This window comes from Microtus oregoni, unplaced genomic scaffold (genome assembly GCF_018167655.1).
Source record: "Microtus oregoni isolate MIOR12 unplaced genomic scaffold, Mior012 000000F_ref0000247, whole genome shotgun sequence".
Taxonomy (NCBI): Eukaryota; Metazoa; Chordata; class Mammalia; order Rodentia; family Cricetidae; genus Microtus; species Microtus oregoni.
The window spans coordinates 39,071,030-39,096,206 of record NW_024543059.1 but is presented as its reverse complement, the minus strand read 5'-3'; the positions used below and the strand labels follow the sequence as shown (position 1 = coordinate 39,096,206).

Here is a 25,177-nt window from a genome sequence, read left to right as displayed (position 1 = left end):
TTTTTGCTTTCATGTGTATATGTACCATGTGCATGCCTGGTGATAACAGAGGCCAGAAGAAGGCATTGGATCCTCTGAGAATGGAGTTATAGACAGTTGTATGCAGTGCTGGGAACTGACCCTGGATCCTCTGGAAGAGCATCCAGTGCTCCTAACTACTGAGCCGTCTCTCCAGCCCCAAGCTTTACTTCTTAAATATCCATCAGATCCAATTCTAAGTCCAGCCTGGGTCTATCACAGGCTCTATCTGATTCTGAAGGGTGCCCCATACAGTTCCTTAGGGACCAAAGGATTTCCTGTCCCCAAGGAAATCAGAAGAGCCCAAGGACTGAAACAATTGCACTTTACCTCTCCCTTCACAGCCAAGACAGGTATTAGTGGGTTTGCTTGGGCCTGGGAGGAGACAATTTAACTTCTAAAATTAGACGCGTTAAAATCTGGTTTAATTGCTTTCAGACCTCGCTGAACCAACCTGTTTTACCAGAAAGCACTTTGCGAATCGGCCTTTCGTGGCCCTTAGCAGTGGAGAAATAGAGGAAGGGGTAACTCCCTGCACACCGGCCTGGTTGTGCATAGGCTACAAAGGAAGCAGGCTCCTCTTGCCAGCGAGATGATCTCTAGTCTTAAAAACTCCTTCTCAGCTCCCATCCAAAAGTAATTCTAGAACTAGAAAGTGGGCTCTGCAGTTAAGAGCACATACAGTTTTTTTCTGTTGTTATTGTTGTTTGGTTTGGTTTTGGTTTTTCGAGACAGGCTTTCTCTGAAGCTTTGGAGCCTGGCCTGGAACTAGCTCTTGTTAATCCAGGCTGGCCTCAAACTCACAGAGATCCGCCTGTCTTTGCCTCCCGAGTGCTGGGATTAAAAATGTGCACCACCGCTGCTTGGTTACACATACCGTTTTTATGGAGAACCAGAGTTCAACTTCCAGCACCCAGAGTGGGTGACTCACAGCTGCCTGGAACCCCAGTTCTGGAGACCTGGGGTTCTTCTGACCTTCACAGACACTACACTACATAAACCCACACTCAGACACACATATCCAATACATGTGATTTAATTTTTTTAAATTAAGGATAGCAGCCTCTTCCTGTTTCTAGGGTGCCCGGATTTTACAAAAAAGATTTCCATTTTCTCTCCTGATTCTCTGCTCTGTTTCTCTTTTATTTTAATGCGATTACCTGGCAACCCAGAAACAGTGGCATAGCTGTCATGAGAGACTAACAATCACTTCTGAATCAAGACACTTGTCCAGAGGACACACAGAAGTTGGGGGTGTTTTCCCCCCATTCGGAGAACATGTTACCTCTGGACTCCCCCCCCCCCATAAGATAGTCTGGGGTGCCTGCAGCCTCTATCCCAAGCAATTCATTTTACTTATTTTTCATTTAAGAAAAGTTGCTCACTGTGGGGGATGGCAATATGATTAGATCATTGAACCCCCAAAGTTTTATCTCCCTGGTACTTGCTATTTGGCCTCATCCAGTGACCATTCTAAGATGTCTAGGCACAAGGGAGTCAGCAATGCCTGAACTGAACTGTGCAGAGTGACGAGGATGTTCCCTGGGGTGACCTCCAGGACAAACACTTTCGCACAAAGGGCAGAGGTGGCATCTGGTGGCTGCCATCCTTCTGTCCTTGATAACAGCTTTCCGGTGGATGGGATGCAGGCTGCCATGGTGATGGTAGCAAGAGTAAACCTTAGGGAACTGGAAGTTTCCTTGCTGAGAAAATCTGGTACTTAGATACTATGTGGCAAGTTCCCTCAGGTGCTTATAGAAATCAGAAGTTCCTGTGATCAGGTGGCCTTTGGTACCCTGGGGCTGTGGAGAGCCACCTTTCAACTCAAGCACATGGGCCCTGACTCTGCCAAGACTAAGAATAATGGCACACCAGCAAAGAAGCCCTCCCTCCTTATCTGGTCACTGGCCACAGGCATTAACTGTGCCAGACCGTAGCCAGGGCCAGGTACTCCAATTTCTACCACACAATTCTCAGATCCACCGCCTTTGGCTTCTCATTCAGTTTCACCACCGTGATCCCAAGGCAAGCTCAGAAATAGCGGCATTGAAATCCTTTAACTACGGTGAACGTGCTTGCCAGGAAGGCATTCCACGCACTCCGGTTCTCCCTCGGCAGCAGGCAGAGTGTTCACTTACCATACACATAGGAGATGCCAACAAGCTCAAATATGGCGATGATGACAAGGGCGTAGGAGGCAGCATAGGTGTCCACGAGCTGGAACATGTAGATCCCACCCTAGGGAAAGAGAGAAACAGCCACCATCAAATAGGACCCTGGGGCCAGGCTCCATCTCCCCACCATCTTCTCTTCCTTGAGGGCAGCAGGCAGATAGGAGTCAGAAGTCCTCCGTACACCACAGCAGAAACCTACACCTCAGCTAGGTGTGTAAAGTGGAGACCTGGCCAGGTTAACAGAGACATCCCTCAATGGCCTCCAAGGTGATGCATAAGGCAAGCACAAAAAAGGCTGGTTTAAGGGGCTGGAGAGATGGCTCAGCAGTTAAGAGTATTGCCTGCTCTTCCAAAGGTCCTGAGTTCAATTCCCAGCAACCACATGGTGGCTCACCACCATCTGTAATAAGGTCTGGTGCCCTCTTCTGGCCTGCAGGCATACACACAGATAGAATATTATATACATAACAAATGGATAAATAAATATTTTTTTAAAAACGGGGGGCTGGTTTAATATCTTCTATTTTTCCAAAGTGAAGGCTGGCCTCTGAAGGAGCTGTGGAAGCAGTCACCTGCCTCGTGTTTGCTGTGAGCTCTCCATGGCCACTTCTAGCCGCGTAGATGGGCTTGATTGACTCCCATGTGACCATTAGCTATGGATGTGAGTTTAGTTTAGAATCACCTACGCAGGAGCCTCATTGAGGGATTTTCCTGACTGCCTGAACTCACTTGGGCAGACCCACCCTCAATGTGGTTGGCACCCTCTGGGAGCAGCCCAGATGGAAAAGGTCACGGAAGAAGGAGGAGAATTCGCCCTCTGTCAGCTTGGCCATCCCTGTCCCCTCTGAGTTAATCTACCTTGTTGCCACTGATACCTTCCCCCACATCAGCAGTAGCCTTTCTGGGCTCCCAAGGTGAACTGAGGACCAGGGGGTTCTCCAGGAACCCCCCAGGTCTTCAGCACCAAACTGGGACTGCTTGAGGGACAGATCTTATGGTCTGAACAACTCGTGGGTTCTAGCTCCCCGGGTGTGAGAAGTTATTGTGAACTTTGACCACGCTTTGATTCCTACCAGTTCTGCTTCTTTGTGGAACCCTAACCAATATACTGGACCTTCGTCACACTCTCTGGACTCTCTCTCTCTCTCTCTCTCTCTCTCTCTCTCTCTCTCTCTCTTTCTCTCTCCCTTGCTCTTTATGTCTCCCTACTACCTCTGAGGCTTGGAGACCATCTCCTTCCACTCCATATTTTATAGATTGAAGAGCTAAGGCCCAGAGGAATGGATTGTTCAAGGTCACAGAGCGAGCAAGGACACTGTATGTCCCAAGTGTTACTGTGCAATTTGCCAACATATCTAGGACTTGGGGAAAACTCAAGTGACACTGGTGTTTATATATAACAAGAAATATCTTGGAGATGTGACCAATGGATAAATCTGGACATTCCGGCTTTCTGTTTCCTTTATGTAGGACACACCTGTCTTGTTGGCTCAAGAATACTACGTCTCAATTATGAAGATGCTAGTGGCCTCACTGGGAGCCAAGACGACATATTTCCCTGTGTGGTCAGAAATATTTCTGAACTCAAGCCAGCTATGGTCGTAGCAGTGATTTGACTCTGGGTATAAGGTCTGAGAAATGAGACTACAGGATGACAGTCATCACAGGGGCACCCCAGCTGCTTCCCACCAGACCTATGGCTGCAGCCCCTCACCGGAGTGATGGCAGATGGCCATCACACATCTCCCAGCTGACCCATCATCACAGCAGGCTCTCACCAGAGAGTGACCTCTGGACAGTCCTCATACATCCCCAGAATAGCCGGCCACACACGGAGGGCGCTCACCTGTGTGATCATCGGGAAGCCCATAATGAAGAAGCAGATACAGCAGCCCAGGGTGAACACAGGCTTGTGTGTGCGCAGGTACTTGGGGAACTCATCCGAAATGGAGGTCACAATGGTCTCGATGGTGGCAAACTGAAGCAGGACCAGGACAAAAGCATTTGAGTGCAACTGTCCCCCTCAGAAACTTCCCACCAAAGTCCTTGGTGGTGTCACCAGGGAAAGCTGTGCTTGGGTTTGGTCTGATTTTGAGGGTAGCATCCCTTCCGTGGTCTAAATGGCTTTACTGGACGCCAACACAGAAAGTCAGGAGAACTCAAGCAGAATATGAGCTCCAGAAACTCCACCTCCAGCCCCCGGAGAATGCACAATCATCCATCAGGACATTTTAGCTTCGTTTTGTATTCACGAGATGTAAATTCCTCTCCTCTAGTTCTCTGCCATTTGATCTCCTACTTGAGGGAAAACCCTCTTTGCACCCAGTGACTACACTCTGATCACCTGTCAGCGTGATTTGTAGCAGCTTCAGCCTCGCGGCCATTTTCCTAAAATTGACTTCATAATATCATCTCTCATGCTACCCTTTAGGATTTGTCGTGGTGAAATGATGCCAACCAGGGGAGGACGCAGGCAAATGCTTGGCACAAAATACAAAAGGAGGGAATGGAGGAGAGAGAGAGGTTCCTTCACGCCGTGAAATGATCACCAGAATGTGAGGTTAAGCTGGGTGTGGTGGTGCCCACCTGCAATCTCAGCACCCAGGAGGCTGAGGAGGGAGGCTAAAGAGTTCAAAGCCACCCTCGCTACATAGCACTATCTTGTCTTTAAAAAGCTACACCCAAAGTTACTGTGACTCACAGGTGCCTCACCATCCCAAGACTACATAGGAGGAACCTCCATGTAACCCACTGGCCTAAGTCTTCCTCACAGGCTGGATCTGGGATCTTGGAAAGTAGAATCTTTAAGGGGCGTGTGGGGCAGGCATGAGAGGGATGGGGACTCACCATAGTGTCAAGTCCAAGAGTGAGAAGCATCAGGAAAAAGATGATGGCCCAGAATGGAGAGAGAGGCAGCCTGGTTAAGGCTTCTGGGTAAACCACAAATGCAATGCCTGGCCCTAGAAGGAACAAGAGAGATGGTGGCAGGCAGACCCAGCTCAAAGTTCCTCTCCCCGGAGCCCACAGGCCTTCAGTCCCTGAAGTCCTGAACTGTTACATGTTACAGTTCTTTCTCCACTGTTGGTTATCTGTGTTCATCTCTGCTAATTAGACCATGCTACCTCCCATGCATAAACTAAGAAGCTACGTTCTTTCATTTGATGAACTGGAGGTGAAGATAACTATCACCTTCTGGTACAATTGTTGATATTGAGCCCTGAGGGGTACCTGGTAGTGTCTGGAGACTACTTTGTTTCTCACAACTGGAATGAAAATGGGATAATTTCATGATCAGTTTGTCAACTTGACAGGATCTAAAGCCACCGAGGGAACAACCCACTGGGCATGTCTGCGATAAAGTCCCTATGTCAGCGAACTGACATGGGGAGCACCATCCATGTGGGGGTTCTGGGCTGAAAAGGGGAAGAAAGTGGGGAGAGCACAAGTGAGTGTCTCCCCCTGCTTCTTGCCTGCACAGACAATGTGACCAGATGCAGCAAGTCCCTGTCCTCTACCTTACCCCCCCCCCCCGAGGGAATGCATCCCGTCCAAGTGTGAGCCAGATGAACCCTCCCTCCATCCTTCAAGCTGCTTTTGTTAGGGATTTTGTAACAACAGGGAGAAAAGTACAGAAAACTAGTGAAATCAGAAAGCAGAGGCCAGGGACAATGGTTTTCTAAGAGATGTTCTCAGGGGTTGAGAGAGGAGGATGCTGCAGAGCTTGAGTTTGCCTCAGCTTTCCTGGGGCTGTCTTTTAGGCAGTTGTGGGCTGTTCAGTATAGGTACAGGGAATGGAACTCTGGTCCTCTGAAAAAGCAGCGAGTGTTCTCAACTGCTGACCCAGCCCACATTAAAGCACTTTTAAAAACTGGAATTTATTGGATTGTCGGTTCCTGTTGTAGTTAGAAAGAAAAACGGCCCCCAAAGGGAGTCACGCTATTAGGAGGTGGTGGCCTTGTTGGAGTAGGTGTGGTCTCGTTGGAGGAAGTGTGTCACTGTGGAGGTGAGCTTTAAGATTTCATATATATATATATATATATATATATATATATATATATATATATAAATGCTCAAGCCACGCCCAATGAGACAGTTCACTTCCTGTTGCCTTTGGATGAGGATGTAAAGGACTCTCAACTCCAGCGTCACGTCTGCCCACATGCTGCCTGCTCCCCGACCACAACAGTAATGGACCAAACCTCTGAACTGGAAGTGAACCGTCCCAATTAAATGTTTTCCTTTATAAGAGGCTGCGGTCATGGTGTCTCTTCACAGTAATAGAAACCCTAATAAGATAGTTTCTAATGTTGCATAAGGCCTCAGGATATGTAAAATATAAAAACCCGAAGGCCTCAGATACCTCCTGTCCTATACATTTATTGAACAGACTATAGAACCAGCCCTCAAATGCCCCTGACATGAACAAGTCTGTATTAAACTAGAGTTGAAAACAGGTCTCAAACAGACCCAAAAACCCATTTCTGGAATGGTTACCACCAGAAGACTCACTGTGGTGCTTGAACACCATTCTGTCTCTGGGGTGTTACTACTCTAGAGGAGGGTGGACAGTTTTGACAGACAGACCTCCCTGAGAAGGGAGTGGTCACTGCCATCAGTTAACTTTATGATGGTGCCGTTTCTGACTAACGATCAGAACACAGTGGCCAGCGTTTGGATCAGCAACTGTCCTGCGTGTGGCTATGCTGACATTGCTCAGCTAGGCTGGAGCGAAGCTGACCCCACACACCCTACAGAGCCAGCCTCCTCCGGGTAAGGGGAACTAGGAAGAACAGGTAAGAAGGGGTGTGAGCTGCCCCCATAAAGTCTCATCGACACGACCGCCTAAACATGAGCCAAACGAGGACAAGAAGAGACATGTAAAGAAGACAGGGGAAGACCATGCGGCTTCAACCCTACACAAAAACTACAGGCACCTAAGGAACACTGAGAGCAGGAGAAATAGCCTTCCCCGGGGAAGACTTTACAACTGGTTATCCAGTGCCAAACGATCTGCCCTGAAACATACATTCAAGTAACATTGCGAAGACTGAGTAAAATATATATATATATATATATATATATATATATATGTGTGTGTGTGTGTGTGTGTGTATGTACATGTATGTGTGTATACATATATATACATGTACATACATGCATGCAACAACAACTAATGAAAAAGGCTATATATCTAAAAAGGAGCAAGGAGGGGTATACAGGAGGAAAGGGAAGTGGAAAATTATGTAATTATTTTATAATCTGAAAAAATAAAAGAAACAATAAAAATATATAACAAATTTTTTAAAAAGAATATATATGAGTCCCACAAGGAATCTGGAACCAGGTCTCAGGACTCAGGGTCCCTCCTGGGGAATGCGCCCACTGTTTCTGCACCTGTGTTAGATGTGATCTTCTTCCTGCAAAATGGCGGGCGTGAACAACTACAGGAAGGGGAATTTCAGAGAGACTTGCTGGAAATTGCACTGCTTTTCAGGCGGAAGATCTGCAAATTTGTATCTGAGTGTTAATAGCACCTGTCCTCCCCAGGCCTGCTGGGACAGGAGACAGCTCAGAGCAGCTGGCTTAAGTGGCCTGTGTGTCCCCAATTACTGTTTTTTGTCTGTGCCTCCACTAATTCCCAACAAGATAGTTTTTTTTAAAAAAAAGAAAGAAAGAAAGAAAAGCAAAAATGCCTCAGAAATTCTAGAAAGTGGGGCGGAAACTATTGGCCTCAATGACTGTGCTGGACGAAATTGAGGTTCTAGAACAACCAGGGGTGGCTCAGAGCCGGAGGGTAAGGCCCTCTCAGCATGCCCTGCCTCCCAGGGAGCTGGAGAACTCTCAGCCAGCAGAAATCACTGCAGAGCTCACTGATACAGAACCAAGCTCTCTGGGGCTCGTGCTCTCTCCAGGGAGAGATGATGACAGCCCTGGCATACGCTGGCACCTTAACTCCTCCAGGCTGTGTTGGCACAAAGGAAGCAATGATTAATTGTCCCCGGTGGACAGGAAGAGACCGGGCCGTCCCTTCTGAAAGGTGACCTAGCGCTTGGCTTCTCCTATGTGGTTGCTCTGAGAACCACTGGGAGTCACTTGAAGGACAGCTGCCAGGTGAGCCTCTGGGGCTCATGGCTATGCCTCTCTGCACCTGTCACACGCTGAAGCCAATACGCCTGATCAGACAACGTCCAACCAGAATGATCGACAACCCCCACAATGACGGTCCCCAGCCGCCATGACTTTGCAATACCCTAATCCTCTGTAGGTAGAACCAGGCAGAGTGGAAATAAAGTTAATAAAAATCTTAACTACTCCCTCCATAAATGCTGTCCTGGAAACGTAAGTGATGAGAGGAGAGCTCTTGCAAACTCCCAAACCCTATGGAAATGTTGGCATTGTTTGGGCACAGTGTAAACATTCAGGCCCCACTCCCACCCCCACCACCTGCTCACTCACTGCTGAGAAAACTGCAGGTCTGCCATGCTAAGCAGAAAGCCTTGAGAACACACTTGACCCAACAATTAGGAAAAGTGCTTTGTAAGGACAAGCCTCCCTGAAGTCAAGCCAGAGCTCGTTAAGGATCTACAGAGCAGGTACCAGGAGCAGCAGCAGGGCTGTGGGCTGCCTATTGAATCCCCTACTTGGGCCTAACAGGTCTAACAGGTACAGCCCTGACCAGTGAGGGCTGGAGCAGGGTCAAGAGAGCAAGGAAGACAAAAGAAAAAAAAATAGAGGAGGAAACAGGCCTAAAACCTTAGGAAGGTCAGCTCTAAGGTCAGCCCTCATGAGCTTCCCATAAGGCCTGTCTTAGTCATTGTCAAGATACTTGAGTACCCCAACTCCATCCATCCAAGTTCCCGACATAATGAGGTGAAAACTGCCCTGTACCTTGGTCAGCCACGTTCTCAATGTTGACTTTGCGTTCGTTGGCCATGAAGCCGATGACAGAGAAGATGACGAACCCAGCAAAGATGCTAGTGGCACTGTTGGTGCAGGTCACAATCAGCGTGTCCCTGGAAGGAAGAGACCAGAGTGTGGTGACGTGAACCTCGCGAGGAGGAAGGGGAAGGACAAACGTGTGCCATGTATCTGTACTCCATGAGCACGTGGGTCCACCCATGGGCTTGTCATCCGCCCATGTATGTACAGGCAAGGAAAGAAGCAAGCAGTCAGTCCTGAGCCCAGATGTCCTTCTGTCAATATGAATGTCCCCAGAGACTCCAATGCCACTTTCCTAAACCGACATGGTTTCTACAGTGTCCTAAATCATCATCCTTATTTCCACAGATAGAAGTGTACCTCTCACACCTCCTCAAAAGCGTTCGTCAGCAGATGGAGACCCTGTGAGAAATCCACAACTGTCCAAACAGCAGGGAATGACTGTGAAGTACTGGTCTCTCACAGCTAATACTTCTGTAACACAGCCACTATACCCAGGTCTCAGAGACCATCACAGAAGGGGGGGCGGAAAGGGCGCCAGAGCCAGAGACCCAGGATGTCTGCCGTGAGACAGTCTCTTCTAACCACGAAAAGACACACCGTGAAGAGAGGTCGGGAAGGGGGTGTATTGGGAGGAGGGCGTGGGTGTGACTAAAATACATTGTGGAACATTCTCATAGACTTAATAACGATATTATATATTTATTATATTATAATATTATAATGACCCCACCGAGGATCTCTGAGGGGAAGCGCTAGTGCCTTATGCTTAGGAGAACTAATTCACAGCGGCTAAATGCTCAAGTCTCCCCCAAATGACTATGATGAAGCTCAGTCCCCAGTGGTCAGATTACAAGGTAGGACTTTGGAAGAATGGTACCACCCCATAAAAACGACGATGCCTTCATGAAAGTTGCTATGAGGTGTGTGGTGCCCTGACGCCCACCACTGGGCAACTGCCACGAGGTGCCATCTGGAGCATGGAGGGAGACCTCACCAGACACTGAATCTTCCAGCACCTTGACCCTGGAGTTCCCAGTATCTATAAATATGAGTGATACTTTCCTATCTACTTTTCTATCAATTATAAATTACCCAGTGTCAAGTATTTTTGTAATACTAGGCCAAAGTAACGGTGATATCATGATAGGAGATGACCCGGCCATCACAGTAGAAAAGGAGGTGACGCAGTCTTGGAGAGTTCAAAGGCAGGAGCCCAGTATGAGGAATAGAAGGACAGCGGGTCATTGAGATGACACCCACATTATGACGGCATCCTGGGGCTAGGGTCACAGGGCTGAGAAGGGCAAGCGGAACAAGGGGAAAGAGATGACCATCACTGCCTTCATTCTAGAGCAGGGGTTCTCAACCCGTCCAGCAAACTCTAGCCCCCAAAATATTTATAGTATGACTCATACTATAGCAAAATTATAATTATGAACTAACAACGCAAATATTTTATGGTTAGGGGTCACCACTCCGTCAGGAACTGTATTAAAGGGACATAGTATTAGGAAGGTTGAGAACCACCGTTCTAGAGCCTTCTGCAGGTAGCACAGCCAGGGGTTCACAGTCTGCCCTAGGTTTAAATGTAAGGCCTCAGATAGAAGGAGCATTGGGCCTGCATTGAAATCTTGGATCCTGGTCTTCTTTCTCCTCTTCCTCTTCCTCCCCACCCCTTTGGTAGCGACCACTTGACAGCATACTTCCTGTGGTAGTTCCCATGACTTATTAATCATTGTGAGGATGCTCATGCATGACCTAAGATGACTCTGAGCAGTCACTTTCTGCTCAGACTGTAATGGTGGCAATGACGTCACCTCGCTCTTTCAGGAACTGGGAACACAGAACAGGTGATGTCTGCAGCTCACTCAGCCTGGCACAAAGTGGATGTGAAGAAAACACCTGCCCTACCAACCCCTGAGCTTCCTAAAGAGCAAGCTGGGGCAAGGGAGTGTGGTAGAACAGAAACGGAATCAACTGCATCTAGCTCTCAGCCTTGACCCTTGCTGCCAGGCCACACAGCCTCGTTTCTTGTGAGGCCCACAACAGTGCTCTACCCACTGAAGGTGTCCAGACCAGCTGGCCCCAGCAGCTGCTGAGCGGTGTGACCAACACTCTTCAAATGCCTGAGTCTGGCACCTGGCCTTCAAGGAATTATGGCGTGAATTTTGTATCCTGACTCTGGGGCCTTGACCCTGAATGAAGATAGTCACTTATTGAATGAATACCTACTATGGGCAACTGCATGCACCACCTCTTACCCACAAAGCATTGCGTTCTGTGTTCTGCAGATGAGAAGACAGATGTCCAGAGGAGCACATCCTGCCTGCGCCTTGCGTGTGAAGCACATGGCAATGCTATCCTTAAATGCCCCCTAGCTCCATGCTGCCCCTTCCTCTTCATCAGGCTTTCTTTTCTATGAAACCCCTTGAAAAGTATTTATCAAGTGATCAGGGACCCTACTGCACACATAGCTACTCCATGATTGGATACATGGACTCCCACGGGACCTCTCCAGGGACACGCTGCATCCTTAGATAGTATTCTCCACTCAGCGCCCTGGTCGGTGGGGTCCTCCTGAGCCCTAGCATAGCTCTAGCTCTGCCTCCCAGGCCTGTGGAGGCTTTATTGCACTCACTTCGCGGGCCTTCTCCCTCTGGATGTCAGGCCCACATGTACCTGTAGCAGTTGTTGTGGAATTTGTTGTAAGAAGACAGAGTGATGAGCCCTCCCCAGGCAGCAGACAGGGAGAAGAAAATCTGAGTGGCGGCATCCTTCCACACCTGGAAAGAAGCGGGAGAGTCACATCATGAGAGAGACCAGCGTGTCGCCTTCCTGAGTAAATGGAAGGTGATTAGCGGCAGGAGAGCCCTAAGCACACAGATGGAAGCTGTGCCTCTCCTGTGCCTGAAGCCAGTGCAGGAGTTAGCTGGGACATTCTGACACAGTGTGATCGAAGCAAGGGTTGGGACCATCTATGGGCAGACCTGTGCTTACATGCCCCTCCACACCAAAAAACAGTCACACACCAAAGCGACAATCAATGGCAACAAGATATGGTCATGGATACAAAACAAAATCTGCTTCAATTGACAGTCCTATGCTTTATGATAATTGCCACTCAAAATCTGAGATTCCACAGGTCGCCAGTCTTAGCAGAGCGGCAACAAAGTGGACAGACTTCATGGGGTCACCTTCCTCCTGAGCCTGGCTCTAGAGGGTGATTCTGCTGGCCACCTTCATATAGCATCTACAATGAACCTATGTTCATCAATTTAATCTCGTCTTGAAATTGTCCTTAAGGGGGCTGGGTGAGAAGGCTTAGGAATTAAAGTCACCTGCCACAAAAAGTGAGGACCAGGACTGACATGGCAGAGAGAACAGACTCCTAAAACTTGTGTACACATACACACACACACACACACACACACACACGCCACATACAAATAAATGTCTAATAAAAATTTTAATGTACTTGAAATAATGCAAAGGTAGATATCAAGTATGAGGCTGGCAAAGCCAACACCCACTCTCCTTGTCTACTCAGAAACAAAGCTACGATTCATGGAAGAGCAGTCGTGTGTCCAGCTTCCCCATCAGGAGGCTCCGTGGGGAGAAATCACCATGTCACTTAGTCTCCCACCAGTTGTGTAAGGATAAATTACTACGTGGAGTCTCTGCAGTCTCTCCTCCTCAAGAGGAGGTGCGCTTCTCTCTACCTCTCCTCTCAGACCTTTGTGCTGCCTGGAATGTTGATGTGATGGCTGGCGCACCAGAAGTTCTGGGGAGTCTAGCCCCTAAGGAAGGAAGAGAGGAAAGACTAGACCCTTCACCCCTCATGACATCAGCGAGGCTTAAACTGGCTCTTAACCAACTACCACAAGAATGGCGCCAACCACTATCTTGTGTATGCTGGCCGTGTCTGGAAACTGTGGTACGTGCAGCCAAACTCAGTCCTTGCCAGGAGTTTTTAATGTACCTTAGGAAAACAAAGGAGATTCGTCTGCGGTTACACAATCACCCTTCACAGGAAGGGATACTTGTATGAGTGTGCATTTTTGAGAGTGTGGTGTGCAATACACCTAATGCACGGAGGAAGTTCAAGTGTGTGCAGGTTTCACATCAGCGTGTAGGAAGTATTCAAATGTGTCTAGGGCCTGGAAGATCGAAGACCTGCCCGTGCTCTGCTTTTCCAGCCAGCAAAGTTCCATTTCCAACAAGCTATAATTCGCAACAGATACGTGGCATGAGGTGGCCCAGGGCTATCAAAAGACCCTGGTCTTCAATAGAACCTACCCTACAACTCTAGCCGCGGGATCTGCCCATCAACACCTTAGCACACCAAGATCTCCCAGACCTGAAGTAGGCATGGGGATTCCCATGGGGGCAGGGACTGTGGCCCATCCCTGATAGTTCCTCCCACCCCTGCTTCCAGTCGGCTAGAAACAGAGTAAGGGACCCACCGTGGCATCCGTGAGTTTCTCCCACTTCGGCGTGATGAAGTACCAGATACCAGCTCCAGCTCCAGGCAGTGTGACCCCCCGGATGAGGAGGATGACCAGCACGACATAGGGGAACGTGGCTGTGAAGTACACCACCTGGAAGGGCAGAGGGATGGAGAGGCGGGTGAGCGGGCATCCCTGAAGATATTACCAAGGGGAGGTGACCGAGGACCTGGCACCCGGGTACACATGCCCAACAGTGAGTTCTCCCTGAGCTCTGACAGCACTGGAGAACCATGCGAAACACTGAGGTGGAAACCAGATAGGGAAGAATGCAGAGTACTTTCCTTCCTTTCCTGTCAATCAAGCCTGGGAGATGCCACCCTACACAGCTACCAACTAATCAACAATGTGAGAGACCACAGGTGGGAAGGGAGGCTTTGTGCTGTGTTCACCAAAAGTCCTACCCCATCTCTGCTGGAGGGCCCAAATTTCACCATTAAAGAAAAGGCCTAAAATTAGACACTCTTCTATCCAAAAAATATCCAATCTCTGACACTGAAGTATGATCTTGGACAGGCTCTTAAAGCCTCTGAACCTCAGTTCAAATAGCTGTAATATATTAATATATATTAATGTGTGTATATATACACATATATTAATGTGTATATATACATACATTGATGTGTGTACATATATTGATGTATATATACATATATATTAATGTGCGTGTATACATATATTAATGTATATATGTTAATATATATGTGAATGTATCTATATATATGGGTGTAGAGTTATTGTCCTAAGACAGTACTGAGAATTATACAGGCTGCTGTGTGGAAGCCCAGTGCAGGGCCTGACCATAAGAAAGTCATGAACTACAGCTCAGTTCCGCAGGCATTTGTGGAGGGCTCCCTGTGAACTGGCTGCTGTGACAGACACCAGCTCTACAGAGAGGGGGTACATAACGGAGAGGCCCAAGTGTCTGAATAGGGGCTGAGCCATGCATAGGAGGCTCGTGGGATTCTGGGGACGTATGCAGCGTCTGAAGGATTCATGGACATGTCACTCGAGCTGGGTCTCAGAGCATGAAGGCGAACTCAAAGTGTGGAGTCATGATGGGAAGAGGGAGGAGGGGAAATAGAGGCAAGGCAGGAACACAAAGGGTGCTCGCCCCTCACTACTAGGATGGCAGAAGGCCCAAGCCAAGGGTGAAGAGGGGGTAGCTAGAGGTGCTGGAGGAGGTCGGGGCTCAGGAGGCCCAGAGTGCAAACAGGTAGCTGTGACTTTTGGAAGTGGGGTGGGACTGAGTAAAAGAACGTCTGGAGAAACATCAATAGACCTCAGGGATATGCTGAAGGAGGATAAGTTAGGAGTACTTTGTTGCCTGCCAATCAAGCCTCAAGGTGAAGGGAGGGCTTGAGATTGAGACTTAGTAGATGGGGTGGGGGCAGTGAACTGTGCCTGCCCAGCCCCACGGTCATGGGGGGTCAGATTCAAATCCTGACTCCTCCACTTCTGAGCTGGGTCACGTAGGGGAGTGGTTAAAGCTCTCTGGACATAAGTGTCAGTACTTGCAGCTGGGATATCCGTGTGCTCCGCTCGGAGTACTGGAGGAGCGTGATAGGGCAGTTAAAGAGGAAGAGGACTGGGAGCCTGTCAAGGACTTCAGGGTGAAGCTTCCTAACCCTGAGACACCCAGGCACTCAAAGCCACGCCCTCACTTGCTGGCTACAGATTTGCAAGGAGTTGGCCGCCTCCTCCTCCCCTGCTACCATGCTAACCAAGTCACTTCTCCTCCAACCCAAGGAACATCCATTGTTTCTCCCTTTGGTCCCAGAAGTGAGGTCAGGCCAACATCCAACCCCCTTCCTACATCTCCAAACTTACTTCTGTACCCTCCCTCTAAGTCTGAAGGAAAGGTGAAGGCCTTGCAGACAGGCATTCCAAAATCCAAGGACATCTGACACCTTGGGGGGAAATCACATCAGTCCACCCCAAGCTGGCCAGACTGGCCTCCCGACTGTGAGACTGGAAAAGGAGACGCTACAAGGCAGGACCTGGTCACATTCAGGCTCATTTCTTACCTCCATCAGGGAAGGAGCAACTGAGGACCACCTAGGGCTGATGGGAAGGGAAGGCTACCGCCGGACACAGAGAAGAGACTCTCTAGTCCCCAGGGGCCTGTGGGAGGAACCATCAGGACCCCACCTCTCACTTGGCACAGCTGAGCTAGCTGAGCCAGCTGTTCCCACATGGCCACTGTGGCACAGGACGCTGAGACTCGGGCTAACCACAAGACAGGGGGTTAAAAATTACATTCATTGGCCAAGATCCAAACCTGTAGCCACTCCAAAGCCATCGGGGCCATTAAGTGTCATTCTGTGATCTGCCAGACCAGGAATGGGGGCTGGGGACTGGAGGTCGGCACGTGAGGTGCCGAGGACACAAGGCCTCAGTAGGTGCCACTTGCAGGGACCTACAAGCCAGCCTGAGAGTCTCCTTAAATGCACACCCCAGGCACAGAGAGAACCCTCACCCTATCCGTGGGCCCATGTGGAGGTGGCCCAGCTCCTTGGCTCCCGGTGAACTGAGAGAGTAGAATTGGGCTTGTGCGTTGGAAGTGAGCGGGGAGCAGGTGGCGACTTCCTGCAGGGGGGCTTCCACGTGTACCTGTTTCACATGCTCTGTCAGACTAATGGTGAGCACTAATGAGTCAGCTTGGAGGAGGGGCAATGACTGGCCTGGCCCCTGCTGGCTTCCTCCTCACTCAGACAGTGATCAGCTTAGCTCTGCTGTGCTGCTGGAACTTTCTGGCTGAGTAGCCCAGGGCCCAGAGGGGTCTGCCTGCGACCTTGGGGGCCCTTTAGGCTGCCTACCCTCACCTGCAGAGCTCTACCTGCTCAAAGGCCACATCTCCAAAAGACCAACTTTGTCCCTTCGGGGCCTGCCCTAGAGGAACTGGGCTCACATCAGCCCAGGGAAAGAGCGCGTCTCTGTTGGCCTGGGCAGTGCTTGTGGAATCTCATATCACATATGAGCCCCTCAGTCCCATGTTCTCTCTGGCTCTCTTTGATTTATGGCAGTTTAACCCAGCTCCAGGATAAGAAAGTGCAGTTCATTGTTCCTGGTGGCAATCTTCATTTTGAGGAAGGGAAAACTAAAGTCCTCCTTGGTATTTGATTGGAAACCTTCCTAAGGGAAACAGGATTAGTGTGCCAGGTGTCAATGACAAACTTCCTGGCTCCAGAGTACTTTCAACTTTGTCATCCCCAAAGCCCACGAAATCCAGCCCAAAAAATTAAACTCTAACCACTTGAAAGAGTCAATGTCATGCTACTCCAACAAAAGCACAGACGATTGGCACAGAAAAGAAGCTTAGAGGCCAGATGTGACGGTGCACACTCAGAGGCAGCGCCTAGGAGGGAGACAGGGAATCTGTGAGTTCAAGGCTCGCTGACCTATAACAAATTCCAGGACAGTCAGGACTGCGCAGTGATGCCCGGCCTCAGAAAACAAACAAAAAAAAACTTGCAGAATACTTATTTCAGTGCTAGATTTTTGCACACAAGCACAAAAAGGCCTTGACACACCCTAGTATTATCCAAAATATCAGTGATAGAGCTGAGACAGCCCGGGAGACCTAGCAAATGGGGACCCGTGGTTTCTTACAGAGAAACTCATATAGATTCTAGGCTCTGCCATCCATGTTCAAATGTCCCTGCTGCCACTCATGAACTGTGTGCTCGCAGGCAGCTAGATGAACACAGCATGTGTGTAGAAGGGAACCAGTGCGGGTCTGAGATACTGGTGCACGGGGAGCCGTCAGCGGTGTCCCCCCATGGAGCTCTCCACAAGGTGCCTACCCTTCATGCTTCCCCGCTGAAGCCACTGTTTCTGAGACGTCCACGGGATGACCACCAGCCCATCGGGCATTTATAACCAAGTGAAAGGAACTGGCGCTAATGAAGTCCTGGCCGAACACCAGGTATTTTACGCGCATTCTCATCCCCTTGTGGAAATCCTACAGGGTGTGGGCTACCATGCCCAGGTTAGGTAGTTGAGGATTAAGACACAGGCTCCTAAGGTTGATTGGTGTGTCCATAGTTCCACAGCTTGGAAGTGATTGCAGCCTTTCCAGTGGACCATGGACAGGCCACATCATCTCCATCTCTAGCTTGTGGGGCTGTGGCTGAGCAGACACTTGGCTGGTTGGTCTAAGCATCCTTATAGAAGATGAACTGTCATTCAACTCAGGACCAAGCCATAGGAGGCAAGGCTATCGGGAAAGCACAGGCCAGCCTGGACATGGGTGCGTGGTCCCTTCAACACCCTCTATCTTCCTATAGCCCCACAGTGCTCATCCTGAGTCAGTGGGGTCTTCAGGCCTCAATCCCAACTCCCACATCACAGATTAGAAAACTGATCTTAGAGAATATATGGGCCCTGATAGTTCCTTCAGCGAGTGCTCAAACAGAACAGTGTTGGAACTAAAACACCCTAAACTTAATATCCCAATGCAACAACTTTCACCTTCAAACTGAGTAAATAGAACTCCTCTGAAATAGCCAAGATAAGAAAATTGGCTTTTTGTTTGTAGGGGGAGGAAATAAAAGCTAAGAGTAAAAATCAAAAGCTCTGCAGAGTGTCACATCTCAAGCAGAGACATTACAAAACCCCAGGAGCTTGGAAGGCCATGGGAGGAAAGAGCTTGTCTCAAAAAATAAGCAAAAGAGGAGGAGGGGAAGGAAGTGAGTTCAGATAAAGCCAAGTTCTTACTTTTCCTGACGTCTTAATTCCTTTCGCCAGCGATGCGTACACAATCACCCAAGCCAGAAAGAGGCAGAAGGCCAAGGGCCACCTGATTTCACCCGGATATTCAATCCCTGCAGAAATCTTCAACACAAAGTACCTAAGGGTCAAATAGAAATGGAAGAAGAAAAGGAATGGGAGGGAAGGAAGGAGAAAAGAGAGGGAGGAAGGGAGGGAAGGAAAGAAGGAGGAAGGGAGGGAGGGAGGGAGAGAGGGAAGGAAGGAGAAGAAGGGAAGGAGTGGACAGAAAGTAAGGATCTGCAAGCTTTAACCTCCCATCAGAGCATCAGAACCAGGTTTAAACACATCCAGCGCCACCCACAACCTCCATCCAGCAACCTCTCAGACAGACTAGAGGGATGGGCAGGCCTGGCTCTTGCCCCCCGGCTGGCTACTGAGCACTGCTGATCTCTTTAACTGTGAGCTGGGAGGCCATGTGTGGCCAGTGCATAGATTTTGTGCAGACAGTTGGCATGACATCTGGAGTTGCCACACAGAAAGCACAGCAGAAGGGCTGGGGTTTGGCTGTGTTAGGGTGCTTGTCTAGCATGCACGAAGCCCTCGGTTTGACCCACGTGCCTGCAACCTCAGCACTCAGGAGGTTGCTCAGTGGTTAAGAGTGCTGATTCTACAATCCTGAGGACAGGAATCGGGACCCTAGTCCTCATGTGACAATCCCAGCAGTCCACAAACACTCAAAACTCCAGTCTTTAATATCCATATAGGCATACACTTACACAGTCTCTCTCTCTCTCTCTCTCTCTCTCTCTCTCTCTCTCTTTCTCTCTCTCTCTTCTCTCTCTCTCTCTCTCTCTCTCTCTCTCACACACACACACACACACACACACACTCAATCTTGTTGAAAAGAAGAAGAAAGACTGAAGAGCGAGGAATGATGCCAGGCTTTCCTGTGCCATCCGCTCTTTGCAAGTGAACATCCAGGCAGCACTGTACTTCCCAGCTTTAGAAGCTAGGAATGGTAGACCGCCGGGACTCAAAATGCACCTCTGCATTATTGTTGAAGTTGTACTATGCATGCTCCAAGGCTGCCGTTGACTGAAATAGGAAAGCACTCACTAGAGAGTGCTGGCCTGGCACACATGCAGTCCTGGTTTGAATTCCCAGCATGGTATGAACAGGTCATGACGGTGCATGCCTGTCATCCCAGCATTTGGGAGACGGAGAATTTAAGGTGCAAAGTTACTTCAGTGAACCAGGAGTGGTCACTGGAGACCCCAACAGCACTGGCTCATATCACCTCAAAACAGATCAGGCAGAGCCAGGCACTCTGGTCTCCTGGCGGCTGGCAGGCGCCCCTTTAGCTTGCCTCAGCCCACCCTTCTCCATTGCCTTGTTATTCCATTCATTCTCAGTCCTGTCCACACTGACTGCATCTGCATAATGAAGGAGCAGAACAAACTCCATTTTGAGAAAGAATTCCATTTTAGAAAGGACCTAACTAGGGGGTGCATGCAGCCCAGCAAAGGCATAAACATCCCCAAGAAACTGTGCCAGCCCTGGTCAAAGTGACCCAGCAGGGTGTCCAAACAATATCTGCTTGCTTCCAACATCCTTGTAGATAGCTGATTAACAGCTGCTTAGAAATTCTTGTCTGCTGACAGTCACTGTTTTGAAATTCCTCTATCCCCCAACCAACGAATTTAAAATTTGCATACTTTACCCAATCCCAAAATGTCAAGGCTTCTGACACCCTGCTGGCAGTTTCCCCCTTTAAAAAACCCTACCCTGAAGCCTCAGGGCCATTCTCTCCCACCCGCTGCTATGGTGTGTGTCTGAATAAGGTCCGGTCCAAGTTAGCTAACCTGTAAACAAACCCCAGTGTGTTTGCATCGGATACTGGCTCTGTGGTGGTTTTGGGGGGTCCCGTGCAAGGCAGGCATAACATCCTCAGCTTAGCTGGATGGCACTGTGTTCCCCTCCAGGAAGTTTACACTGCCCTCCTCCACTCTTCCCAGCTAAGCAGCTTCTAGTAACCCTGAACCCATTTTCAACGTTAACAATACTCACAGAGAAAGGACAAAATGCAGCCAGACATGCGGCCTTGTGCCTGTAGGCCCAGGCCCAGAAAGGCTGAAGCAAGAGAGTGCCTGTGAGTCCCAAACCAGCCAGGGCTACAGAGGGAGTCCCTTTCTGGAAAGAAGGGTAGCAAGGACAAAGGAAAGGAAGGAAAGAAGGGATGGGAGAAGGAAGTAGAGGGTTTTTTTTTTTTTTTCTGGCAGGAGGGCCCAGAAAACTGGCATTTTAAAACAACATAGCTTTTTTTTTTTTTTTTACTGCTACAGCTGAAAACTGAAATGCTTTACTTTAGTCTTTTTAAGCTTTTAAGGGTTTTTGTGGATGTAGTTATCCATGTGGGCGTCATTCTGTAACACGAATGGGGGCCTGCTGGTTGTTGGGGCTTTTGTCCTGTCCGGTACCCCACAACTGTTTAGCCCCCCAAAAAATCACACATAGATCTCCATAAATTATAAGCTGATTGGCCCATTAGCTCTAGCCTCTCATTGGCTAACTTTCACATCTTGATTAACCCATTTTTCTGACCTATGTTAGCCATGTGGCTCAATACCTTTTTCAGTGGGGCAGATCACATCCTGCTGCTTCAGTGGTCTGGGCAGGAATGGGAGGAATCAGCTTCCTTCTTCCCAGAATTTTCCTGTTTTCATTGCATCATTTCTACTTCCTGTCTGGTTTTCCTGCCTATACTTCCTGTCTGGCCAATCAGCGTTTATTATTTAAAACATGATTGACAGATTACAGATAATTCTCCCACAAAGGGGAAAAAGGGGTGGAGAAAAAGGGAGGTGGAAGAGAATGAGAAAAGGAAAGGAAGGAAACAGAGAGGGAGGAAGAATATGAGGGATGGAAGGAGGGAGGGAGAAAGGGAGGGAGGAAGGGAAGGCTGTTTCCTCATTTAAACTAAAGCCTTAGCCTGGCTTTGTTTTCTTATTTTGACTTCTCTTCCCTGGAGATCAAGTGGGGGAGGCAGAAGTCTGCTTTGATGGCATGGGTCAAGGCTAGAACTCTTTTCTCATGGGCACATGGATTGCCACGGTACCCATCTTGTTCGTACCTGCTGTCATTTGGTCACCCCTCATTTCCAGGCCCAAGTGCACAGCAAATGGCTTTTGGAAGCCCAACCAGGACACAATTTCTCTCTCTCTCTGCCCACTGGCATCAGGAAGGTGCAGAGGGAGGACACCCACCCCTCCCATCTCACAGGTCTGGTCTGGAAATCATCTTCCAGGCTTACTTGAAGTATTCCTCGCTCCCGCTGACGAATGTCTTATTGGCCTGGCTGGTGAAGTTAACCATTGTCAAGTTCGGATAGGCAGTCATGCAGAAAGTTGAGTTCTTGATCTGTATTTTGGGATGGTCACTGATAACACAGGAATCTGTTCAGGAGAGAGTGGAGCAGAAACAATGAGCTAAGTATGGAGAATACACAGGGTCTCCCTCTGCCTGCTTGTGGACAGAAGCTAGACCCCAAGTATTGGGAACAGTGGGGAACTATCAGCAGAGTACAGTTCTCACCCCACATCCCCAGCAACACAATACCTTGTGCTAATAACTAAAATCCAGATTTACATAGCACCGGGATCTTTAAAATGGAAAAGTGGGGCTTTAATCCCAGCGCTTGGGAGGCAGGTGGATCTTCGTGAGGTCCAGGCTAGCCTGGACTATATAGCAAGTTCCAGGGCATCCAGGGCAATACAGTAAGTCCCTGTCCCCAAAACATTGCATAATTAACTAATGTTTTAAGTGAAGATGGGCTTTGAAAAGGTCAATAACTCTACTGAGTTCCATAGGTAATGAGTAAGAGATCAAAACTGAAACCCAGATTCTTAGGATACTACAGAAGACAGGGGATTGTGCAAATGAACTTCAGCAGAGAGGCAAACGTGCCAGACTAAGGTTCTTATGGGGAGGGTTCCAAGACAGGGTTTCTCCACATAGCCCTGGCTGCCTGTAGAACAGGCTGGCCTTGAACTCACAGAGCTGTGCCTGTCTCTGCTTCCATAAGCTCATATTAAAGGTGTGCCGCCACCAGCAGCAGGCATAGCTCCTTCTTAAGTGCTGTCGCTACAGAAGGCTTGTTAGCAAGTGCTCACTCTGCCTGGTGCAGGAGCACCACCCTGTAATCACAGCAGCGTCAAACAGAGGCAGGAGGATCAAGGGTAGACTGTCAATCATACAGGATACCCCAGGTTCAATGCTCAGCACCACATGAAACCAGGCGCCATGGCTCACACCTACAATCCCAACACTGGGCAGGTGGGTGCTCAAGGGTCAGAGTTTAAAGTCATACTCAGCCTCACAGCAAGTTCTAGGGCATCTTGGACTAGATTCTGGGTCAAACAGAGAACAATGCTAAGGCTCACTTTAAAAGCCCACATTGCCCTACAGACAGTTCTTACCCTCACATGAGTTAGAAGACATAGTAACCACTCTGTGTGCTAAAAAGCCTTCAACCAGACCTAACAGAGCATCTCAGGGAATTTGATCATCACAGGACATACAATGACATCCAGAAACCTTTTTTAACTTTTGCATCTGAGAAGCCGGGCACCATTGACATCAAGTGCATAGAGACCAAAGATGCTACTGGCTCGACAACGCACCAGTCAGTTCTCCCACAACAAAGAAATATCTGATCAAAAATGTCAGAAGCATGGAGGCTGGGAAGGCCTGGGCTAAGGAGAGAAAATCAATCAGGCAAGTGTTGGCAGGCCAGGCACCATGCTGGGCCCAGCTCAAGAAGTCTTCCATGGAGCCAGCAAGCTTAGATAATTTTTTTCTTCACCTACATCAGGAAGAAGCAAGGATCTTCTTCTTCTCACAGTATGTTTCTAGCAGCCTCATAAACAGAAGCACAGCCGGGAGTTAGCTCAGCGGTAAAGCACTAACCTAGCATACCTAAGGCCCAGGTTCCGTTCCCAGCACCACCGATCAGAACACGTGCATACAAATGGACTGATATTTTACATAAACAGCCCACAGGACTCCATAAAGACATAACTGGCATTGTGCTGTGAGGGCAGGACTGCGTCTTAGGGCTGTCTGAAATACTGTGTCCACGGCCCTCAGCCTTAGATCACCCCCTCTAGTCCTGGAGTCAGCTGGTACCCAGAACTTGCAGCCACATGCCAAGGTCCTGCCTGGAAGGACAAAGCACTCACTCCTTGCAAGGCTCACTTGGATCTAGCCCACTCTGAAGTACACAGCAGGGGTCACGAACTCAGGTACCTAGAGAGTCCTGGGGGACACTCAAGGAGAAAGGTATAAATGGGGGGGAGGTGACCTGGAACAGGCGACTGAGTGTCCCACCGATCCACATTGACCTTTTCCCTGATGTGCCGGCTGGGGCACAGAAAGCCAATGTGCATGCAGTCTTCCCAAATTGTGAGGTGTGAGTTAAAATTGTTCTAGATACGATGACAAACACTTGCGGTGAAGATGCAGTGTGTCCCCATGCCACACCCTCTGTGAGTACAACCACAGGGTCGACTGTAGAGCTTCACACTGCCACCCTGCCTGGGAGCACCTCCAGCTGCTGAGGATGGATGACCCAATCACAGCGCTATTACAAAAACCAAGTTAAGCGAGATGGGGAGTTTCAAGATTCATACTCAATGAATCCTACCAGGAACTCAACCTTCATCATTGTACCTGTCCACGGAGTGGATGAGCACCTGGCCTGCCTCCATTCCCTACGGCTCCTCCCCACCCCCAGGTATCTCGGACTACAACGTGGGCTGGTGACGGGGCTCAGCTGACTGAGCGCTTGCCTGACAGCGCAAAGCCCTGGCTTTAGTCTCCATCACTCCTGGGTGGTGGTGCACACCTATAATCCCAGCGTGTGGCAGGCTGAGGTAGGAGGACTGCCAGGAGCGTGAGATGGACCTTATCTCAATCTCTCAATCAAGCAAGGTTCAAAGAACAGTCATAGCGCGTCCCTCCTGATGGCTTCCTCAGACCAGGATTCCTCTGTGACGCGCTACGCGCTACGACTTTCCAGGTCGGGCAATTCTTTGCTGGTGAGGAAGCTGTCGTGTGTGGTAAGAACAATTGGCCAGCCGGGCGGTGGTGGTGCACGTCTTTAATCCCAGCACTCGGGAGGCAGAGGCAGGCGGATCTCTGTGAGTTCGAGGCCAGCCTGGTCTACAAGAGCTAGTTCCAGGACAGGAACCAAAAGCTAAGGAGAAACCCTGTCTCGAAAAACCAAAAAAAAAAAAAAAAAAACCATTGGCCACTGCTCACCAAATGGCAACAGCGGCCTGTTCCCTGACCAGATGCAAACCAAAACCAGCTCTGCTAAATCTATCTTCCCTAGTACCCGCCTTTTCAATATTATCTTCTTTAAAAATACTTTATTTTAAGAAAAAGTTTCAGGAGAATTGCAGACTGACAATTATCAAATCTTTACTGGAAGCCGGGCAATGGTAGCGCACACCTTTAATCCCAGCACTCGGGAGGCAGAAACAGGTGGATCTCTGTGAGTTCAAGGCCAGTCTGGTCCACACGAGCTAGTTCCAGAACGGGCCTCAAAGCTACAGAGAAACCCTGTCTTGAAAAAACAGGAGAAAAGAAAAAAAGTTACTGGAAAGGCAGGGGAGGGGAGAAGGTATTCTGAGAACCTGCTGTGAGCCATCTGTAGGGTGCTGTGGTTTTTTAAAAGCAACCTGTCGGCGAAGAGCGCAGGGCTCCCTGCGCGTTTCCAAAATTGCCCTTGTAAAGACTCCCTAGAGTGCAGCGGTGGGTGTCCTG

General features: G+C 49.1%; 1 protein-coding gene across 1 annotated transcript in view; it reads right to left on the bottom strand.

The window, feature by feature from the left end:
* Slc6a5 (solute carrier family 6 member 5) overlaps positions 1-25,177 on the bottom strand; it is a 50,177-nt gene that overhangs the window by 11,343 nt on the left and 13,657 nt on the right. The window contains exons 5-12 of the mRNA XM_041653491.1: positions 21,663-21,804; positions 18,359-18,491; positions 13,598-13,732; positions 11,814-11,917; positions 9,081-9,205; positions 5,040-5,152; positions 4,039-4,170; positions 2,157-2,256 (exon numbers count right to left, since the gene is read on the bottom strand). Coding sequence (XP_041509425.1) covers positions 2,157-2,256; positions 4,039-4,170; positions 5,040-5,152; positions 9,081-9,205; positions 11,814-11,917; positions 13,598-13,732; positions 18,359-18,491; positions 21,663-21,804 — 984 coding nt within the window. The remainder of the gene's footprint in view (positions 1-2,156; positions 2,257-4,038; positions 4,171-5,039; positions 5,153-9,080; positions 9,206-11,813; positions 11,918-13,597; positions 13,733-18,358; positions 18,492-21,662; positions 21,805-25,177) is intronic.